The 18,307-nt window shown below is 50.7% G+C and overlaps 2 protein-coding genes and 1 long non-coding RNA gene across 6 annotated transcripts; 1 reads left to right on the forward strand and 2 right to left on the reverse strand.

Moving 5' to 3' along the window:
• Positions 1-263: 263 nt before the first annotated feature.
• Positions 264-5,719, reverse strand: DTX3 (deltex E3 ubiquitin ligase 3). 2 transcript variants are annotated; one of them, XM_028532046.2, is made up of 6 exons: positions 5,219-5,719; positions 3,831-3,894; positions 3,565-3,639; positions 2,462-3,210; positions 1,339-1,556; positions 264-969 (listed from the first exon to the last, which is right to left on the reverse strand). In XM_028532046.2, coding segments are annotated over exons 3-6 (1,044 nt in total). In that variant the 5' UTR covers positions 3,566-3,639; positions 3,831-3,894; positions 5,219-5,719; the 3' UTR covers positions 264-893. The 2 variants fall into 2 exon arrangements, with proteins under 2 accessions (XP_028387847.1, XP_028387846.1); XM_028532045.2 differs by having other exon boundaries at positions 2,462-3,191; positions 5,219-5,411.
• Positions 4,302-14,132, forward strand: LOC118499050. 2 transcript variants are annotated; one of them, XR_004901546.1, is made up of 4 exons: positions 4,302-4,673; positions 5,795-5,832; positions 10,013-10,179; positions 13,966-14,132. It is a non-coding gene; the product is annotated as an uncharacterized LOC118499050 (long non-coding RNA). The 2 variants fall into 2 exon arrangements; XR_004901547.1 differs by lacking the exon at positions 4,302-4,673 and adding an exon at positions 5,364-5,495.
• Positions 6,599-17,817, reverse strand: PIP4K2C (phosphatidylinositol-5-phosphate 4-kinase type 2 gamma). 2 transcript variants are annotated; one of them, XR_003685828.2, is made up of 11 exons: positions 17,559-17,813; positions 14,900-14,997; positions 14,129-14,225; positions 13,613-13,756; positions 10,529-10,675; positions 10,305-10,343; positions 9,609-9,722; positions 8,968-9,235; positions 8,697-8,800; positions 7,393-8,514; positions 6,599-7,293 (listed from the first exon to the last, which is right to left on the reverse strand). XR_003685828.2 is itself a non-coding variant. In XM_028532405.2 (10 exons), exons 1-10 carry the CDS (start codon positions 17,730-17,732, stop codon positions 8,434-8,436), a joined length of 1,266 nt encoding a protein of 421 aa, XP_028388206.1. In that variant the 5' UTR covers positions 17,733-17,817; the 3' UTR covers positions 6,599-8,433. The 2 variants fall into 2 exon arrangements, 1 of the variants encoding a protein (XP_028388206.1); XM_028532405.2 differs by having other exon boundaries at positions 6,599-8,514; positions 17,559-17,817.
• Between the last annotated feature and the right edge of the window lie 490 nt (positions 17,818-18,307).

Consider the following 18,307-nt stretch of genomic DNA (forward strand, 5'->3'; position numbering starts at 1 on the left):
TCAAAAGGGGTAGGGTTGTTCCTCCCTGCAACCGTAGCTCAACAACAAACCCCTTAATCCCGATTCCAGTGTGAAGTGTGACCCGGGGCTTCGCAGGGTCATCGTGGCTCGCACAAGGTACAGGCTGTTCCCCCAGGCCCTGTGCAGGCTTAGAGACTGGGGAGGCCCCCGGGGGTTTTCTAATCACTGCCCCCTTCCCCTTCTCAGCAGGTCCTGCTCCCCACCCAACCCCCCCTGGTTCACAGAACAGAATGGGTGTGGCATAGAGTTGCATATTTTACTTTATTTTTATTAAGTTAAAAGCTACAGTTTGGCGGTGGTTCCAGAACAGGGTAAGGAGGCTCCTTATTGGGTACAGAGAAGAGCAGGAGAAGACAGACGGACAGAAACAGAGACAGGAAAGGGCAAGGTTAACGTAGATGGGGAATTGGTTCTGAGTAACACAGCGCGGGCTCCATGGGGGCTCACACCCGCTAGAATCCCCCTCCCCTGCACTGAAGTTCAGCAGTGGAGATGTACTGGGGGGTGGGGGGGTTCAAGACCCCTTCCCCTCCCCACTCAGGTCCTTTCTCAGCTTAGTCACTGGCGCACAGCACATACCAGAAAAAGCCAAGGGCAATGGAGGGGGCAGGAAGACTGGGAGTATGTACAGGGGAGGAGGGAGGCAGAGCCTGAGGAACAGCCTCTGTCAGAAGGGAGCGGCTCACACTGCACTGAAGCACTTGGCCTGCGGGGGACAGAGAAAGGGATGGCCCCCTCCCTCTTTGAACTCCTTCCCCAGTCAGACAGGTCCCCGACTGTGTGGTATGGGGGGCAGAAGGAGAAAAGGACAGAGGCTTCTGTTGGGTCCTAGTGGAGGAGAACGGCAGGGGCCTTGGCAAAGGGGATGTCCTTCAATCGTCTGTGATACCCTTGGCTCTCAGCTCCTCTTGCACCCGGGTCAGGTAGGTGGGGTCCGGGTACCCAAACCTGGGAGCAAAGAGAAATGAGGGTCAGGGTTAGCTGTTGGGCCTTACTCACATTACCCCCAGGCTCACACTCATCTGGGGACCCCCTTGCGGCCCCTCTCGCCCCTCCCCTAATGTCATCCAAGCACAGAGAAAGGGATTGCCCCCTCCCTCTTTGAACCCCAATTCTGCTTATTTTTAGTAGGTTAAGCTGGGCACATCAGGACCAGGTTAAATGTAGGAGACACTGGGACAGGAGAGATGGTTGAATAGTTTGGGCTGGTCCTCTCCAGTTAGGAGGCTCCCAGAGAAAGGGGGTTGATGTTATTCCCTCAGTGGAAATGGACAGAAGGGGAGGAGCTGAGTAAAGGGAAATGAAGGAGTGTCCCACAGCTGGGGTCCCCCTGTGCAGCTGGTCTTGTGGTGGATGTCGTTCCAGGTGATGACATTCGGTCTCCCTGTGGTCATGGACGTGCCAATAGTGAAGGTGAGACGCTGGTCAAACGCCTTTCGGAACAGGGTCAGCACCTTGTTGCCCTCGGGGCAGTCTGGGAGGTAGGCCACCCGTGTGGTGCCAGGGTACCGAACTCCTGGGTTTGGGTGTTCAGCCTGGGAGGAGGGGGAGGCAAAGTGGGCAGTGAGCAGCTGGGCACGGTAAGGTCATGATGCCAATGGAGGGTCACCCTGGCCAGCCTTCTGTCTGCACACCCAGCTGATGCTGACAGGGCAGCGACAGGCTGACGGCCTTTCAGGCCAGGAGAGACTGGAGGGTCTGGGCAGCAGGAGCCTGTTTCTGGACAAAGTCCTTACTGTTAAGAGGTTCCTTCTCCTGGGCACAATCCCTAAGTTTCAACTCAGTAGCAAACAGATGCTCAGAAGTGATGGAAGGTGGCTGGTCCTTACTCCCCAGATAACTCAGCAGAAGTGTGAAGACAGAATGATCTATCTTTCACCTTCTCTTCTCTACCTGAAAACACTCCCAGTGCTGCATCCACTGTCTAACCTGTTCCATTTTCCTATTGCTCTTCTTCAGAGCTTCCTCCTCCTGCTGCAAAGCAGAACTGGAAATTACTCTTTGTCAAGCAGAAGGGCACCCGTGGGCCCTTGACCACTCCCACTGTAACCTTACACTGTCACCAGGGTTCTCCTCTCTCATATATCTGGAATGGAGTTCCACTGCCAGTTCTGTTAGACGGGTTAGATCCCTTCCTGCTGTGCCTGCCTGCGCCTGAGCCACCATCTCTGCAGAATTGGAAATTGCATTCAATTCCTTTCTCCGATACCTGACTTTCATGAGTGCCTTAGGGTTGTAGGGATGGAAAACCTGGGCCTTCAGGGGACCTCCTAGCTTCAGAGCATTGAGTGTGAAGACATACAGCAAAAGGCATGCAGTGGAAACAGCAAAACTGTATCACATCTGACAAACACACTCACCCTCCTCAGCTTTCATAGGTCAGAGGAGGAGCTGGGGGAGGGAGAAAACACAGGGTAAGGGCAGGCAGCAGTCTGCTTACCCCCTGGACACCGGGCGGGAAGACATACTGGATGACGATGGTGCCGTATTTCTCATAGCTGGGCAGTAGGAGTGTGGAGTCCTTAGAGACCAGCATCCGCCCATTCTGGGGCTGGTTGCCCACCAGCTGCCCATAGAAGCGGCCACACATGGGGCAGGCCTTTTTCACCTGCAGGGCCCGGGTGATGCAGCCTTCACAGAAAGAGTGCCGGCACTTCTCCAACGTCTTGGCATTCTGGATCTCCCCCAGACAGATGGGGCAGGTACTCTCTTGCTCTTCTGCCTCCTCCCGAAGGCGGGGAGGGAGAGGAGGGGGCAGGGGAGGAGGAGGTGGGGGAAGACCCCGTGCCCCTGGGGGCAGGAGTGGGGCTGCTCTGAGAGGGGGTGGGCCTGGGCGGTGCAGCTCAGGGTGTTCCCCCCCACCCCCCAAAGCCAGGCAGCCCATAAGCTCCCCCTGCCTCTGAGCTTTCTTCAGCTCTTTCTCCGCCTCTTTTAGCAGCCCCTTAAGAGCCTTCCGGGCCAGGTAGAGCCCATTGGGAGGGGCCGGGGGAGGGCCCTGTGGGGAAAGCTGGAGAACATAGATGTCAGAAGTTTCGCCATCTATGAGGATGGACACACGGTGCTCCTCCCGAAGCCGGGCCAGCCGGGCTGGGGTCTCCTTGCTCAGGAAGTCCCACACAGGCTTGGAGACAGTCACTTTGGTCTTGCAGGTGCCTCCACAGGCTGCCATTCTGGACAGGACGAACGACACTGCCCCCAGGGTGAAAGGCACTCAGGGTTGGGGGGTCCCCGTTTGACAAACATCAGTGCCTCCTACTTCAGGTTTCTTTCCAACTTTATATTACCTCTGTTCTCTGAAAGTCCAACACCCAACTAACTCCTTCCCCAAGTTCATTTTCTCTCTCCTCTTCTCTTTCAAACCCCAGCACCAACTGAAGAGTAAGAAAGTTTCTACAACATTCTCATCTAAACCAAGCATCATTCTTGGTTCTCCTTCCACTCCCCCCAGGGTCACAGCAACAACCTGCCCCTCCCCACTGTGGATGAAAACTGGGTTCTGTAAAAGGGGTGGGGGGAGACTTTTGGACCCTCCTTTTTGCTCACTTTGATCCTGAAGAGCTTAGAAATGGCATGCAGGCTCTCTTTCTGTCCCTGCTCCCTACTTGTAGGTGGTGTGACCTGGTGGGCAGACACGAAAAGGAGGGAAAGTGAGAAACCCCTTGCTCCGTTCCCACATGCCCCAACCCAGCAACCCACATAATACAGATGAGAACCTGAATGTAAATTACTCAGAATGGGATTACTTGGAACACAGATTGGAGGAAACCAATTTAAAGGTGAAAGCTGCGGTTCCCTCAGGATACAGGTACCTTGAAAGCCCATGGACGATGACAGCGGCAGAAATCCCTCTATTCCACACTCAGCTGACCAGGACTAGGGGAAGAGGGAGGGTAGAAAGTTATGATGACGAATGTTACCATCCTCCCCAATCAGCCCATAAAAAAAAGAAAAACTCCTCTTCCATTTCCTCTCCTCTCCTGCAGAATCCCATCCCCCTAGCCTCTTCCCAAGTTGTTAAAGAAGGAATTTCAACATGCCAACTTTTCTCTTTTCTCCCTCAGCTCTGAGGCTCTCAGGAAAGTCTAGGGAACAGATAAGAGAAGTGAGGAAGGGAAAGCCCACACATATGGAGGTCCTCCTTGCCACTTCCCTCAGATCACAGGGACAAGAATAGTTCCTATGTTCCCCCACTCCTCATTCTGCTCCACATTCCCACGGAATTTAGCCCGTTTTGCTGGGGGGCCTTCCTAGAGAATCCGCCCCCTGTCTCCAGCTGAAGTCTGTCTGGAACGCAAACTAAGTGGCAGCAGCCCCTACAATAAAGTTCTCACTGCCACCTTTTAAAGCCAGCACACCAAGTGCAAGCCTGTCAGCAACCTAGGCTGTATTTAGGAGGGGTGGGGCTCTGCTGGAGGAGTCTGATGTTCCCCTAAGTCTCGCCATGCTCAACTGCAGAGGTGTCCCTCCAGCACCCCGGAAGGCAGCTCAAATAGACAGAGGGGCTGTCAGCGTGACCTCAATCCCTGGACTGATCCTAAAGGGAGCAGCTCTCAGTTTTTGCCTTCATCGCAGTCCCCTCAAGGCCAGATGCATCTTGAGATTCAGAAAGTGAAACTGGAACCCTGGAGCCTCAGCTCTCACCGTCTGTCCAGGTGAAACACCCCTCCCCCAGCCCACCCATCGGAAGGAACCCAGGACCTAGGTGCTCTTAGCTCCAAGTCCTGCCCGCACAGAAAAGGGAGGCGGGGCCACAGCTTATGCTGGGTCTCTGATTCCTCTGGGGCAACCCAGGCTGGACACCGGGTCAGTCCCTCCCTCCGGACAGGGGCTGGCAGCCGGGAAGGACAAGGGTCCCCGGGGGCATCCACCGAGGCTGCTTCACCCCTCCCCCCACGACCTCCTGCAAGACACAACCCGGAACCAGCTCCCCACTCCTCCCCTCTCGCAAAGCCCCCAAAGCTCCACCACTGGGTGCGGGTGCATGTCGCACGATCCCTGTCCCCAGAACCTCTAAATGGAGGCCAAGGCTGGAGGATGACAGAAAGAGGCTCCTCGGGGTAAAGGGGGCCCCGGCGCCGCGCACGCACGGGGGAAGGAGGCGGAGGAGGGGGCGCAGGGGCAGCGGGAGAGCGCGTAAGGGGTGCGAGCGGGGTCCGGGGGGCGCGCGGTGGGTGTGGGGGGCGCCGGGCTCACCTACCTCTCGTCAGCGCCGCCATTGCCGATCACATGACTGAGGCTGTTGCTGGGATGACGGCCTGGGCCTTAGCAACAAGGGGGGGAGACCCCGAGAAGGTGGCGGGGGCGGGGGTGATTGTGAAGGGGGTGCAAACTGAGGGAAACAGCCGACTGCACCCCCCCAGGCGCCAATCACCGTCCCCCCTCAACCTTCCATCCTGGAGCCCCTGCCTGCCCCCCCAAACAAAAATGGAGGCTCCGTCCCAGTCTTTGCAGGGAGTGGCGTCGTGGAACTGGGGGTAGGAGGTTAAATCCCTTCCAGACGCCACCCTGCTCGCCACCCGCTCCCGGGACCCTCTCCCTTTTCTTCCCCGGCCAGCTGCGTGGCAGCTACAGGAGCTGGTGGTGGTGGGTGGGCGGGCTAGGAGGAGTGTCGGTCCAGGTGGATGGGGAAGACAGAGCAAATTGCTGTGATCCTTATGCTAGAAGGGCCTTCGAGGAATCATATGGGATAGAGAAAGGCACTGGATCTAAAAAACAAACAAACCACAGGACTGAACTATTTCAATCTCCTCCCTCATCTCTTGCCTTTTTCTAGATCACCTTCTGTGACCCTCACAACCGGCTCCCAGGGGGGTAAGCTGGTAAGTGCCTCTGATTGTTTTCTTTCCAGAGATACTGAGGCTGGTGCAAAAGGGGAAGAGAATACGTTTTTCAAAAATGCATTAGGGTGGGGGTAGTGTCAAGTCTGTGGTTCAAATAGAGTTAAAAACTCTCAAAGGGAAAAAAAAAAAAAGGTCTGCTCAGTTTGCTTCCCACATCAGAGCAATCTCCACCCCTAGTCCAACTTGCTTCCCTGGGGCCACATCAAGCCAGGGTTTTCCACCAGCCAGACCTCTCAGTGCAGCAGCACCGGCTCTCCCAGACTGGCCACAACCTCTGTCCATCACCCCCTTTTCTTCACTCCCCTTCTGGGCTGGCAGGTTTGGTCACTTTCTTCTTCACTTTCCCAGGACCCGTTGTACTATTCCTGCCCTCCAGGCAGAGGACTTCTTTCCCAGGAAGCCTAGGAGAAAACTAAATTTCTTCTTTTAGCTAGTGAGCTGACACTCACTCTCCCCTTTACAGAGCTGGGGATGTGACCAAGCCTAGAACCCTGGAGGACAAGGGAGGGTCACAGCATCTCAGTTCTCCCTAACCTGGTACGGTTTAACTTCCACAAAGTTGGAGACTAAGTTCCCATTCCCATGCACAATCCTCAGAGCCTGAGTTCATTGCCATCTATCTAGAAACAAGCATCCTTAGTTAGAGGCCCACCTTAAAGATCAAAATTCTTCATCTGGTCCCTGAACCCATACGCACAGGCTTCTTCAGAAAAGGGGAGGAAAAAAAGAGGCATTTCTGTGAAGGAATTTGGATTCGATAATTTAATTTCTATACAGCGACAGCAATGGGAGCAAATACACAAGACCTTTTGTATTAGTTAACAAAACAAAAAAGATGAAAGTCAGAAGCAACAAATGAAGACCATACTGTTCATGGCACATCAGCAGCCACCTGGTCAGAAACCCATTTCTAAAGAACAATAGTTGCTGGTGTTATGGAGTTTTATTGCATTCAACTGGGGAAAGGTAGATGGTGGGAGTGAAAGAGGTCTATCAGGCTCTGGACAGGAAGGTGTCACAAGTGCTCTGATCCTTTACTGGGATCCCTCTTGTTACTACCTTTGGAACAGAAGATGGAGGGGAGAAAGGACTTCTTCTTTATGACCTCATGACTTCTTGTGAGATGGATCAATCCAGCCAGATACAGAGCAAAGAATCTTTGCATCCCCACAGGCCAGTGGCTGGTGTCCGTCTTTATATTTTTTAAAAATGTAGAAGCTTCAAGGGGTATGGAGGACAGCTAGAAGAACGGCCGCCTTTACCCCAAAGGCATTGGAGGGCAGGGAGGACGCTATCTGGGCTCATCAGGGTCCTCTGCATTCTGAGAATATCATGCATCAGCTCAGCTGTCTTTGGAGGCTGGGTGACTGAGTTATGACTCTGACTCCTCTGGGGGTGGAGAGAGAAGATGACAAAGAAGGCCATCTGTCCCCTGGGAGAAACAGTAGCAGTAAGATGGGACAGAAGAGAACAGAATAATAAATCCAACTGGAAAAAGAGTTTGGGGGAAGGATATATGCGAGGCACACACCTCTAGGGAGCAGAGGAGGCTCTCATACTTGACACCTCCATCCTCTTGAAATGACCAGGGTGGACCCAGGTAGAGATATTCCCTTCTCCTGGGAATAAAACTTCAGGGGTGGCTAGACATGAAAGGAAATTTAATATGGGGAACGAACCTTACACCCCTGGCTTACCATCTTAGCCTCCAGAACTGGCCATACCACAGGGAAGGGTTCCAGTGCCAGAAGAGGTGTGAGGTCCTGGGGAAGAGCAGCAACACATGCCTCCCCCCAAGCCTGAACACCCTGGCCATCCATCTCTGGGTTCCTGTGCCCAGAAGTACAGAGGTAGGGGTGGAAATGGAGTGAGGAAAGATAGCTTGGAGAGACTAGTCAACCTCTGAGACTGACATTTCTCCAGTTCCCTGCATAATCACGACTCCCCTTAATTCCCACCTCCACGAGGTGTGAGCCCACTGAGCGCGCTCCTCCCCACCTCTGTGTGTAGACTAGCCGTATCCCCTCATATGTGTGCACGCCTGCACCTTCTGTAGTATCGTGTAGTCTTCCATCCCAGGGCCTACCGGGGAGGAAGTCTGCCACAGTGAGTTCTATAAAGTTATCAGCAAAATTCAGACATTCTTAGTTCATCCCACAGAGCAAAGTGCATCCAGAGTAGTGGCTTGAGCCAGGTCCATCTGTCCAGTTAGGTCCTGAAGCTGGCAGACAACCCCCTCCCCGCCGCTCCTCCTGTGTTATAGAAACTACAGAACATTTTACAAAAAAGTCAAGGCACTTGGGAGAGAATCAACAGTAACATGCTAATGAAGCAAGTTGACTTGTTGGAGGCAGAGAGGGAAGAAAACTGGACCAAGGAGAGAAAAGGTGATATATTTCTGAGGGCTTGGAAGAGCCTACTCAATAAGATGGAGTTATTCGGGCAGAAGGAGCTGTAGCCTGGATTCAGCAATGAGGAAGAGAAGACATAGTGACCAGAATATCCATATTTCCCCCAGGCCTCTCAGAACCCCACCACCTTGAACATAAAGCAGCAGTCACCACGAAGTCTCTTAGGCAAAAATGTTGGTAATAAAATCCAAGAATCGCTTAGCATACTGCTCAGGATGGACGGTAGAGATCTCTGCCCCAGCCTGTGAGAGGAGGTATGGAACACAGTGTCAGGCCACCCCACCCCTCCCCCCACCCTCCATCCCCCTCCCCACATGGCCATACCCAACACTTCACCCTTTTGCCACCCCACTGCTCTGGCACAAGAGGCTCTTTTCCAAGGAAGAGTCAGGGCAGGAAAGGAAAGGCCTCGTGGAACCCTCACCCCATGCTTGACAGTTTTGGCTGCATGAGCTGCTTTCTTCTTGGCGTCATACTGCGTCAGGATATCAATGAGGCCCATGAAATACACTTCCTTCTGGGGGGCCCCTGGAGAGAGTAACCACCAATGAAGAGCAAGTACAGTCCCAATTCCCTCTCCTCAGGAACCAGTCAGATCTGTTTCATGAAGCTAACCCACTCTCCACCCGACACCCCGGTCTCCGCCCCACAGGGACCACCTTCCCCACCTGTAACATTTCCAGGATCTCTCTTACCCTCTGCACTCCGGATGGCGTAGACATCAATGAAGGATTCAAACTCTCCAGGGCCCAGGGGCCGATGGGAATGGATGTAGCCGCCAATACCCTCAGGGGAAGTGCCATAGGAGCCCACCAGAGTAGGAGGTCCAGTCAGGCCACAGTCCCCATCCCCTTCTGACTCCTCCTCCCGCACAGGCCCCTCCTCCTCTGGTTCAGAGCCGCGAACTATGTCGTGTATGCCCAGCAGAAGGCTGTAGTCCATGATCTTCAGCTGTACTAGGAACTGAGACCCCACTGACAAATCAGATACCCTGATCTCCCTTCCCACTCCCAGGTACCACCCTTATGCCCCCCTCTACCCTTGAATTTCTGGGGCCGTACTGAGCAAAGGAAGTATACAAATTGAGGGTTGGTAGTATACCACTGCCCTTCAGTACCTAAATGTCCTGGTGTCTAAGATCATCCTTTTAGCTCACTCCAGCGATCCCCTCCATGGGCCACCTCTAGGTGGTTTTCATGTCTCCTACCTAACTCCTTACCATGCAGGAAACCCAAAGGATAAAGAGAAGGGGGGGAATTCCCTCATATCATGAGTGGAGAGACAACTACCCTGAGGAGAACAAAAAAGGAAACAAGGTCATTTCCCACATCATCACCTCCACATCTCTCTTTAGCTTCTCTAGAAATACTTTCTTCTCCTCTTCACCAATATAAACTTTTTGGTTCTTGTTGAGAAAATCCATATCCTTAAGGGTGGGCAATTCCTTAACCTGAGAATAAGTAAAGAGACATCTTAGGAATCTGCCCTTCCCTGAGGGTCCCAGAGAATCCTGCTCTATCCAGGGCTCTGTCTCTAACTCAGTGGTCTCCAGGGGGAGAGATCTTACAGCCCTTCTCCCACTGGACTCCACATAGGGATGCTGCCCCAGAGACTGTTCTCAAATCCAGCAGTCTTCCCGGATTCAGTCACTGCAGCTGTACCCCACAGCACATCCCACTACTTTCCGCTAATGGTTTTCATTGGGGCCCTCCATGCTGACTTTTCTTTCTTCTCATTAAGCAAAGCTAGCTGACTGAATAGGAGAGCCCAGAGTGAGGGATGGAGATTGAGCATTTTGCTCTTCATGTCTGACATCCTTATCCACCCCCAAACCTTCCACATGGAATAACCCTCCACAAAGCAGCTGTTCCCACTGCCCCATCCACACAATCCCTGGAGTGGCATAAGTTTACTTCCCCCCCTCCCCCATCAGGGTTTAAGATAAGAACGAATAGCTGGTAATCCCTGCCTCTTTATCCGAACATCTCTTTCATCAGCCCTCCCCCATCCCTCACCCTAAAATGAGTATCACCTTTTCCTTATCGCTGGCTTCCCGGGACACTAGGGAGCCCTGTGGAGAGACGCGAAGACCAAGTCAGTAGAAGTGGCTGAAAGAACAGTGAAGACGACTCCTGAGACGGCTACTCAAACCCAAAACTTTCTTTCCTTTAAAATGAATCATCCAGTGCGCTCCAAGGCCCTTCCCCACTCTCAGGCCGGTGGCCTTCCCCTCTGCCACAGCCGTCCTCTCCGTACCTTGAGGTCATACTTCCTGTGCACAGGGAGACGGTGGCTAAACATGTTGCGCATCACAAGCATGTAGCTGTCCTCATTGTCCACGCTGACCCGGTACATCCCTAGGAACTGGGGCAGCAGCGTGTTGCCATGACACTTCACAATGTACTGCGGCGGGAGGGGGGGAGGAATGGGGAGAGGCTGAGCGGTAGGTGCACAAACGGCCCAGAGACGGGCATTCGAACGCTGTCTTTCCAGAGTGAGCAGAAAACTTCAAGTAGAGAGGCTACGAGAAGGTCAAAGTGGCAGGAGCTTCCTAAAGATGCCCCTGGTTAACTGTGAAGTTTCTGAATCCTAATCTCCTCTGATTAATTCATTTGTGTAATGTCTCAGTTTTAAAGTATCTTCTCTCAGTTTCATATTTATCATTCTTTTGGATGAAGAATGTAGGTGTCATTATCTGTATTTTAGATGTTCTTTATATGAAAATGGTCACAGGGTTAGAAATTACTTCTGTTAATCAACAAATTGATTTTTATCTAGACCATTGTTTCTTGGTGCGCTAGATTCCTCTAGTAAAAATGTTTGCATGATGGTCTATAATTTGGATTCTTAAAAAATTATTCCTCTTTCAATGTTTCTGCCGCCCTTCCTCCGCACCCCAGTATTGCTGCATACTTCTCTTCCTAGCCAACCTTCTCGGAAAAGTAGTCAGCAATCAGTCTGCTTCCTTTCATTCACACCTCAAATCAGCCAAATCAAATATATTCCTTCACTTCCTCCTCTGAAGTCTTTCTACTCCTTCCTTCTCCCCCAAACCCCTCAGCTGCCAGACACAACGAGCATTCAGTCATTGTCATATGTAAACCGAATGGCACGTTCTCCTGCTGACTAGACCCTCCTTAAAACTCTTCGCCCTCAGTTCCCACTAGACCACTTCTCTGATTTCCCTCTGCTGTGTCCTCAAATCCTGTGTGGAATGGAGTAGGACATAAATAATTAAAATTTTCCGTGGGCTCTTAAAAGTTGACTTTAAAGAATATTTTCTCTAGTTGCTCCTCAAGGCTTTGTCCTCAACCTTCTTTTCATTTCACTCCATACTTCCCTTCAATAATGTTATCTAAGCTCCTGACTTTATTTATCTTTTTTAAAGATTTTATTTATTTATCTTTAGACAGAGGGGAAGGGAGGGAAAAAGGGAGGGAGAGAAACATTAATGTGTGGTTGCCTCTCACATGTCCCCTCCTGGGGACCTGGCCTGTAACCCAGGCATGTGCCCTGATTGGGAATCAAACCAGCGACCCTTTGGTTCGCAGGCCAGTGCTCAATTCACTGAGCCACACCAGCCAGGGCCTAAACTCATGGCTTTAATTACCACCTCTTCACCTATAACTCTCAAACCTAGACTTCTACTCTGATCCTCTTTCTTGAACTCCATTTCCCAGCCACTTAATGGACACTGATATCTGGATGAACTGCAGATACCCCAAACTCAACATGTCTAAATTAGGTCTTCCTACAAAAACCCGTTTCTTCTTCTGCTTCCCAAGTGTTGGTGAATGGGCCTCCAGTTCCCCCTGACTGGGAATTTGGAGTGTTTTTGCCTTAATCCCACAACTCTACCCTAAATCATCCTTTCCAGCTCCATCGCCATTGTTCCTCCAGGCCCTTGTCATTTCTCACCTGAACAATTATAATTACCCCCTATCTGGTACCTCCACTCCCAATATTCCCCCCTCTAATCCATTCTCTATCACATGGATATTTCTAAATTATATACATATCACTCCCCTGCAAATCACCTTCAGGGTAAAGTCCAAACTCTTTGTGTTGCTTATAAAACCTTTACAATCAGCCTTGGCTGGTGTGGCTCGGTAGACTGAATCATGGCCTGTGAACCAAAGGGTCACCAGTTCAATTCCCCATCAGGGCACATGTCTAGGTTGCAGTCCGGGTCCCTGGTTGGGGTATGCAAGAGGCACACACAGTGATGTTTCTTTCCTTCTCTTTCTCCCTCCCTTTCCCTTTCTCTAAAATAAATAAAACCTTTAAAAAAAAAACCTTCACAACCTGGCTTCTGCCTAACTATTTTTCCACAATACCATATTCCAGCCACACTGAATTTCTTGAAATTCCCTAACACTGAGCTCTTTCATGCTTCTGTGCCTTTACAAGTGCTATTTTCCTTTGCCCAGAATGCTCTCTTCCACAATACCCAATAGTCGGTCCCTTTCAGTTTTTCAAGAATCAATTCCTATGATATTCCCTCTTTAAAAATGTCTCTTTGGGCCTCCCAAGTGTATGTCCTTCCTTGAGTGAGTCAGGATGCTCTTCCTCTGTACCCCAGAGCATTCCGTACCAACCTCTGCTACTGCACACCCATTGCTGTGTGCTAATGCTAGCTTACTGGACTCTGCCATTAGAGTAAGAGATCCTCAAGGGCCATTTTATTCACCTCTTTCTCCACAGCCTAATCCAGGGCCTATTAATAAAAGACATTCAATATTTGTTGGATAAACCAAAGATTCCTTTTGGAATCTTTCATTTATTCCTTGCCCATTGATTTTAGTGAAATATTTTCCTTCAGTAGAAAGATATTCAGACAGTGTTTTTATCACCAAGATATTCAACAAACATGCCAGGTTAATCTACTCAGACAGAATAGCACCCTACTCCATTTTAGGGCTGGATATGATCTCGGCTTCTACCTTCCAGTTCATCCCAATTATGCACTCACCCTGGTTTTTCTCCCCAAACTGCATTTACTCCTGACAGAATACTTGGTATTAACACTTTACCCACTTCTAAGTCTATAGTTTATACTTTGTTATACCTGTGCCCTTTATGTATCAATCCACACTGGTTTTGGATGGAAAGTATCAAACAAGAAGGCACAGGCCTAGATTCTATTAAAACAAACACAAGTAGATGCAGAGGCTCTCTTCTGCTGGAAATTTCTAGTTTTTGAAAGACATGATCTTGAGTTTTTCTTGGGGAGCAAAATGGGTTGTAGAGAAGGAAAGGGATGGGAAGTCTCCCTGTGCGCTCCGGCAGCTGAGCTGTGAGAAGAGGGAGGAGGGAGAGAAGGCTGGAGAGAGGCCTGACCTGGTGGTAGTTGGAGAGGTTGCTGTGCATGTCGGCGATGTCCTCACTGGATACTTCTTTGATGACCAGAGTCCGATCATAGGAGATAAGGAAGCGGCCATCACTGCCTTCACTTTCACTCGGGGGACTTCGGGTAAGGGATACCTGTTAGGGACATGGAATAGACCAGAAGTTCTTTTCCTCCCCCTTTATAAGGAGATGCGAGTCCTAGTATAAGGGTCAACTGAGCGTGTCTGAAAGTAGACAAAACCCTGGCATAACAGGATGAGCAGGGGTTCTTAATCTGGTGTCTATATATGGACTGGAAGTGGTGTAAAATTTTAATATATATACATTTCCCCCCCCACCCCAAGGACAGGGTATATAGCTTTCACCAGACTCTTGAGGATGCTTGTGACTACAAGAAGGTAAAGAATCATAGTTACCAAGGTTCTCATTTCTCCAAACATGGCTGTCACAAGGATTCCCCAGTGGTTAGGGAGAAACAACTACCCTCAGTCCATTATAAACTCTCACCAAGTAATCCTGGTCATCAATGCCAAATCGATCACGAAGGTTCCTGAAGACCTGGGGACAATACTCCTTGAACTTGAAATGACTGGGTAGATTTTCCCTGAAATAGGGTTTTTCAAGGTAAGAAAACAAAGTAACAATATTACCTTACATTTATATAGAGTTTGACAGTTTATAAAGTATCTTCACATATACTACCTTATTTGATTCTCATAAAACCCTTCTGAGGTCTTTTAAAGATGCATTATTTCCATTTTATAGAAGGCGAGAATGTGACTCTGGGTAGTCTGCTTAAGTCACATGACTAGCAAATGGCTTAAGTAAAACCAGGTTCTATTCCCCATCCATACCACAGCATTTCCCAAATCTCAAGCAAGCCAAACACATCCTAAAATTGGCAATAGGTGCCACTTTTTAGAATGGCACCTTCTGATACTAGGAGGGCTTAGAGACTCTTTTTTCCCTTTCGGGGAGTCCCTATCAGAAGCTAATGGTAACAGCATCTAAATGTATTGACTCTGCGGAACTGCTAGGCAAGAAGAGAGATAAACTAGTACACACACATAAGGGTCTAAGGAACACTGAAAATTATTTTAATGTTTGGGTTTTTTTTTTGCACAACACTGAATTTCTGCATTGGGAAGGAGGTTAGACAATACAACTTATAACTTGCCTTCCAAGTGTAAAACCTTTAACTCATTGAATCTCAACTATTAAAATTATTTACTCTTTTCTACAAGGGTTGACAACAGAAGGATGGGCATTCCCACATACCTGTGGAAAAGGTGATTGTTGACCTTGATCTTAGAGCTGGCCTTAAAGTCATCTGGCAGCAGCATCACAGGGGGAGGCACCTGGCTGAGCTCATTGATCTGATAAGTCAAAATAAGAATAGGGAAGGAGTGAGTAGGAATGCGGAGAACTACTCATACACTGTGTCCGGGCATGAGTCAGAATACAGCAACTCAAACCTCATTCCTTTAAAAACACCGCTATGCATTCACTGGACAGAGGAGAGAGCCTGCTGCCCAACGAGGCCTGGAAGGACTGCAATAAGCAACCCTCACCCAGAGCCCCTCACACTCCCATCCCCGCGCGACTTCATGCTCACAGTAGTCATTCTATATCAGGCAAACCCTGAAAACAACTCAGGACTATTTTTAAAGCTGTGAAAAATTTTAGAGAGAAAAACCCTCAGCAGACTCAAGACAAACAGTTCCATGCTCCATTAAAAACAAAACAAAAGGCATTTTTAGAAGTACACAAGACAGTTAATGGGACTATGAGGGGTCAACAGCGACAAGAACGAGATGTCCGTGTCCTGCAGGAGGTATCGCCTTACAAACAGGACCGGTCCTTCCAGACCACTCTGACCCAGTTCTTGCAGTAGGTCCCACCTGCCCTGGTGTAAGGTAGAAGAAGAGCAGATTTCAGAAGGAATGCAGGCAGGCAGAGGATATGAGCTCATTAGGCATCTGTTCACTGAAGTCAAGACAACCCACAGCCCAAAGGATGCAAACATCACATGCTCTTCTCAGCCTCCAGAATCAGCATCTAATTCTGGGTGGAAAGGCAGTTACTGCACCAAGAAATCTTAAGGAGATGTGCTTTCTCCCCAGTGCTGCCCCAGTCTCTTTCACCCACCTTTAACAGTGTACCCATTATCTGACTAACCTTGAGTTTATGTAAGTTCCCCACCTAGACTGTGAGCCCTTCCAGCAGTAAGGACCTGCTCTAGTCTCCGGCATCTCTCAGCTGCCTAACTAGCACGGTGTTTGGCATACGGTGGTCCTGAAGTTTATTAACTGAGTAAATGGATGCCTTGTCTATCTTTACCTTAGCTCTCGACAGAGGCTGCTAAATGAGACTAACCTAAATCCCACACATTGCAGTGAAACCCAGATCATCTCATTCTCAGCAGAAAAGGAGGACAGAACGTACTCCTCCAGAAAAAAAAAAAAGCCACTTGAGATTTACAGCCTAAAATTCAGCTACAGTTCTTCATACCCCCTCTTCACCACCTGCTATAAAGTGGGCTGAATCATCACTAAGACATATGTTCAAGGAATTTCTCCATTCCAGACATTTGAAGTAAATGTGTATTGGATGGAGAGTACAGTGTTGAAGCTAAAGTATATAGACCTAGGGAAGCTGAGGCAGGTCTTATGTGTAATTCCCTTAACTCTTACTAAAGGAAAACCCTCCTTGTTAAGCTTTCCAAAAGGATGGATGAGTCACCTGTAATGTACACATGAGAGGCAGCCCTACCTCCATCAGCCTTGCCCATCCCAAGTGCCTTAGATTGGGTACTTGCTAATAAGACATTACTACCCATGGAGCTGGGGGAGCACTGCATAGAACTACAAATGCAAAAGGGGGCAGACAGACCCCAAGCAACATTTTAAATCACAAATTAAGAATGTGACAAAAACTATGCTTCCTCACCCCCTTTCACCTCTACAACCCCACTGTAATTATAACAATTCATGGAAGATGACATGAAATACTGCCTGTCACATTTGAGGTCATTGCAACCCTCCCACTCCAGATCTAAGGCAAGGGGACAACGGCTGTAATTCCTTCACCTGGGTTATCCTCAGGAAAGGAGATGCACTGGCCTTTTGGCCCCCTCCTGATTCCCAGGCTACACCCTCTACATCGGTTTTCTGCTTCTGAAGTTCACCACCACAGTGTGCCCATGGTCAGCACTTCTCAGACATCTCTTCAGTCAACGACGACCCCCACTTACACCAAACACCATCACTCCAGCCAACAATGGGGATGCAGTTAAGACCAAAGGCTGAGTGAGTGCAACCGCTAGGCTCAGGAAGGGGTCGCTTCTCTGAAATGCTGTACCTCTGGAGGGGAAAAGAAGGGACAAGCAGGATTAGAAGGTCCGGGAAGCCCGGAGCTTTCCTCAAAGCCAAAGTTCCAAAGTCAAGGGCGGCAGCTAGAAAGCAAGGCGGAAAGGAAATTGAACGATCCCCCTTATCCAGCTACCCTCCCTGCTCCCCTTCCACACACACTCTCACGGGAGACCTCACCACCAACAACCCAGAGGAGCTACTCCCCCTAACGTCCTTTCAGCGGGAGCCGGGTCCTGGCCGGTCTCCGCAGCCCGCGCGGGGCTGAGGCTGGATCTGGCAGGAAGGAGGCAGGGAGCTGGATTTCAGGTGGGGAAGGCGGAACTAGAGTGGCAGAGTAAAGGGCGGAGAGGGAGACAAAGTCTAGGGTTAAGGGAAAAAAGTCTACAGAGAAGATACACTGGGAGAACGCCTGGAGCCTGGTGAGCAGGGAACAGGACAGCCCGGGGGAAAGTGGCAGCAGCGCGAGGGGCGCCGGAGACAGAGGACAGGGACGCCCGAAGGCTCCGGAGCTTGAGGAGTTCGGGTGGGTCTACCCGGGAGGGAGGGGCGCTAGGGCCGGGTCTCACCGAGTGGGCTACGCCCCACAGGAACACGCCCACCAGCGGGTCAGCCGCCCGGAACACCTTCACCTTCTGCTGCACAAAATGCTTCTTTTTGGTTTTGGAGGCGAAGCCGAAACCCTGGCCGGGGGCCGCTGTACTCGCCGGTACGGTGGCCGGCGGGGCCGAGGAGGACGCCATGGTGCCCCGCGTACCCGACCGAGTGGAAGTCCCGGGATCCGGGCTTCCAACCCCGGAAGCGGTGCTCACCTGCTCTGCCGTCACGTGATCGGAGGCCGGCCCGCAGGCGCCGAAGCCGGCAGGGGTGGGGCCGGGCGAGCTTGGCTCCGCCCCCCGCCGCTAGCTCTTTCCAATGCTGGTGCGTGGCCAGGGCTCACCTGGCGCCGGGGGCGGTGCTTTGGCCCCGGAGGGCCGCGCGTGGTCGGCGCGGTCGCGAATGCTCTGTCAGGACACTGAGGCAATGGGGATGTGGCCCGGGCGGGCCTGTTTCACTCTTCAGTTAGGGGCTTCTGTGCGCTAAGTCGCTTTCTAGGAGTAGCCTCCTGCCGGAGGTTAATCAAAAACATTTATTAAGGTAGTAGAACCCTTAAATGGTTTTCATGTATTTATGTGCTTGTTTTTTAGAGAGGACCACTCTGCATCATTCTGGAGGATGCCTGGAGTACTGCAAAAGTCTAGGCACAAGATGATGAACGAAAACAGTAGCTGTTAGGATGGAAAGGAGAGATTGCATCTAAAGTTATAGTTTGATGTCA

Source organism: Phyllostomus discolor, chromosome 2 (assembly GCF_004126475.2).
Source record: "Phyllostomus discolor isolate MPI-MPIP mPhyDis1 chromosome 2, mPhyDis1.pri.v3, whole genome shotgun sequence".
Classification (NCBI taxonomy): domain Eukaryota; kingdom Metazoa; phylum Chordata; class Mammalia; order Chiroptera; family Phyllostomidae; genus Phyllostomus; species Phyllostomus discolor.

What these genes read in the sequence shown, in the direction of transcription:
- DTX3 (XM_028532045.2), bottom strand. Translation starts at nt 3,593, where the DNA reads ATGCCATTTCTAAGCTCTTCAGGATCAAA. An exon ending in CTAAGCTCTTCAGGATCAAA is followed by an intron (nt 3,192 to 3,564) that starts GTGAGCAAAAAG and finishes CGTCCTGTCCAG; the next exon opens with AATGGCAGCCTGTGGAGGCA. An exon ending in TCCCGCCCGGTGTCCAGGGG is followed by an intron (nt 1,557 to 2,461) that starts GTAAGCAGACTG and finishes CCCTCCTCCCAG; the next exon opens with GCTGAACACCCAAACCCAGG.
- PIP4K2C (XM_028532405.2), bottom strand. Translation starts at nt 17,732, where the DNA reads ATGGCGTCCTCCTCGGCCCCGCCGGCCACCGTACCGGCGAGTACAGCG. An exon ending in ACAGGAAGTATGACCTCAAG is followed by an intron (nt 10,344 to 10,528) that starts GTACGGAGAGGA and finishes GTCTCTCCACAG; the next exon opens with GGCTCCCTAGTGTCCCGGGA. An exon ending in CCAAAACTGTCAAGCATGGG is followed by an intron (nt 8,515 to 8,696) that starts GTGAGGGTTCCA and finishes CTCCTCTCACAG; the next exon opens with GCTGGGGCAGAGATCTCTAC.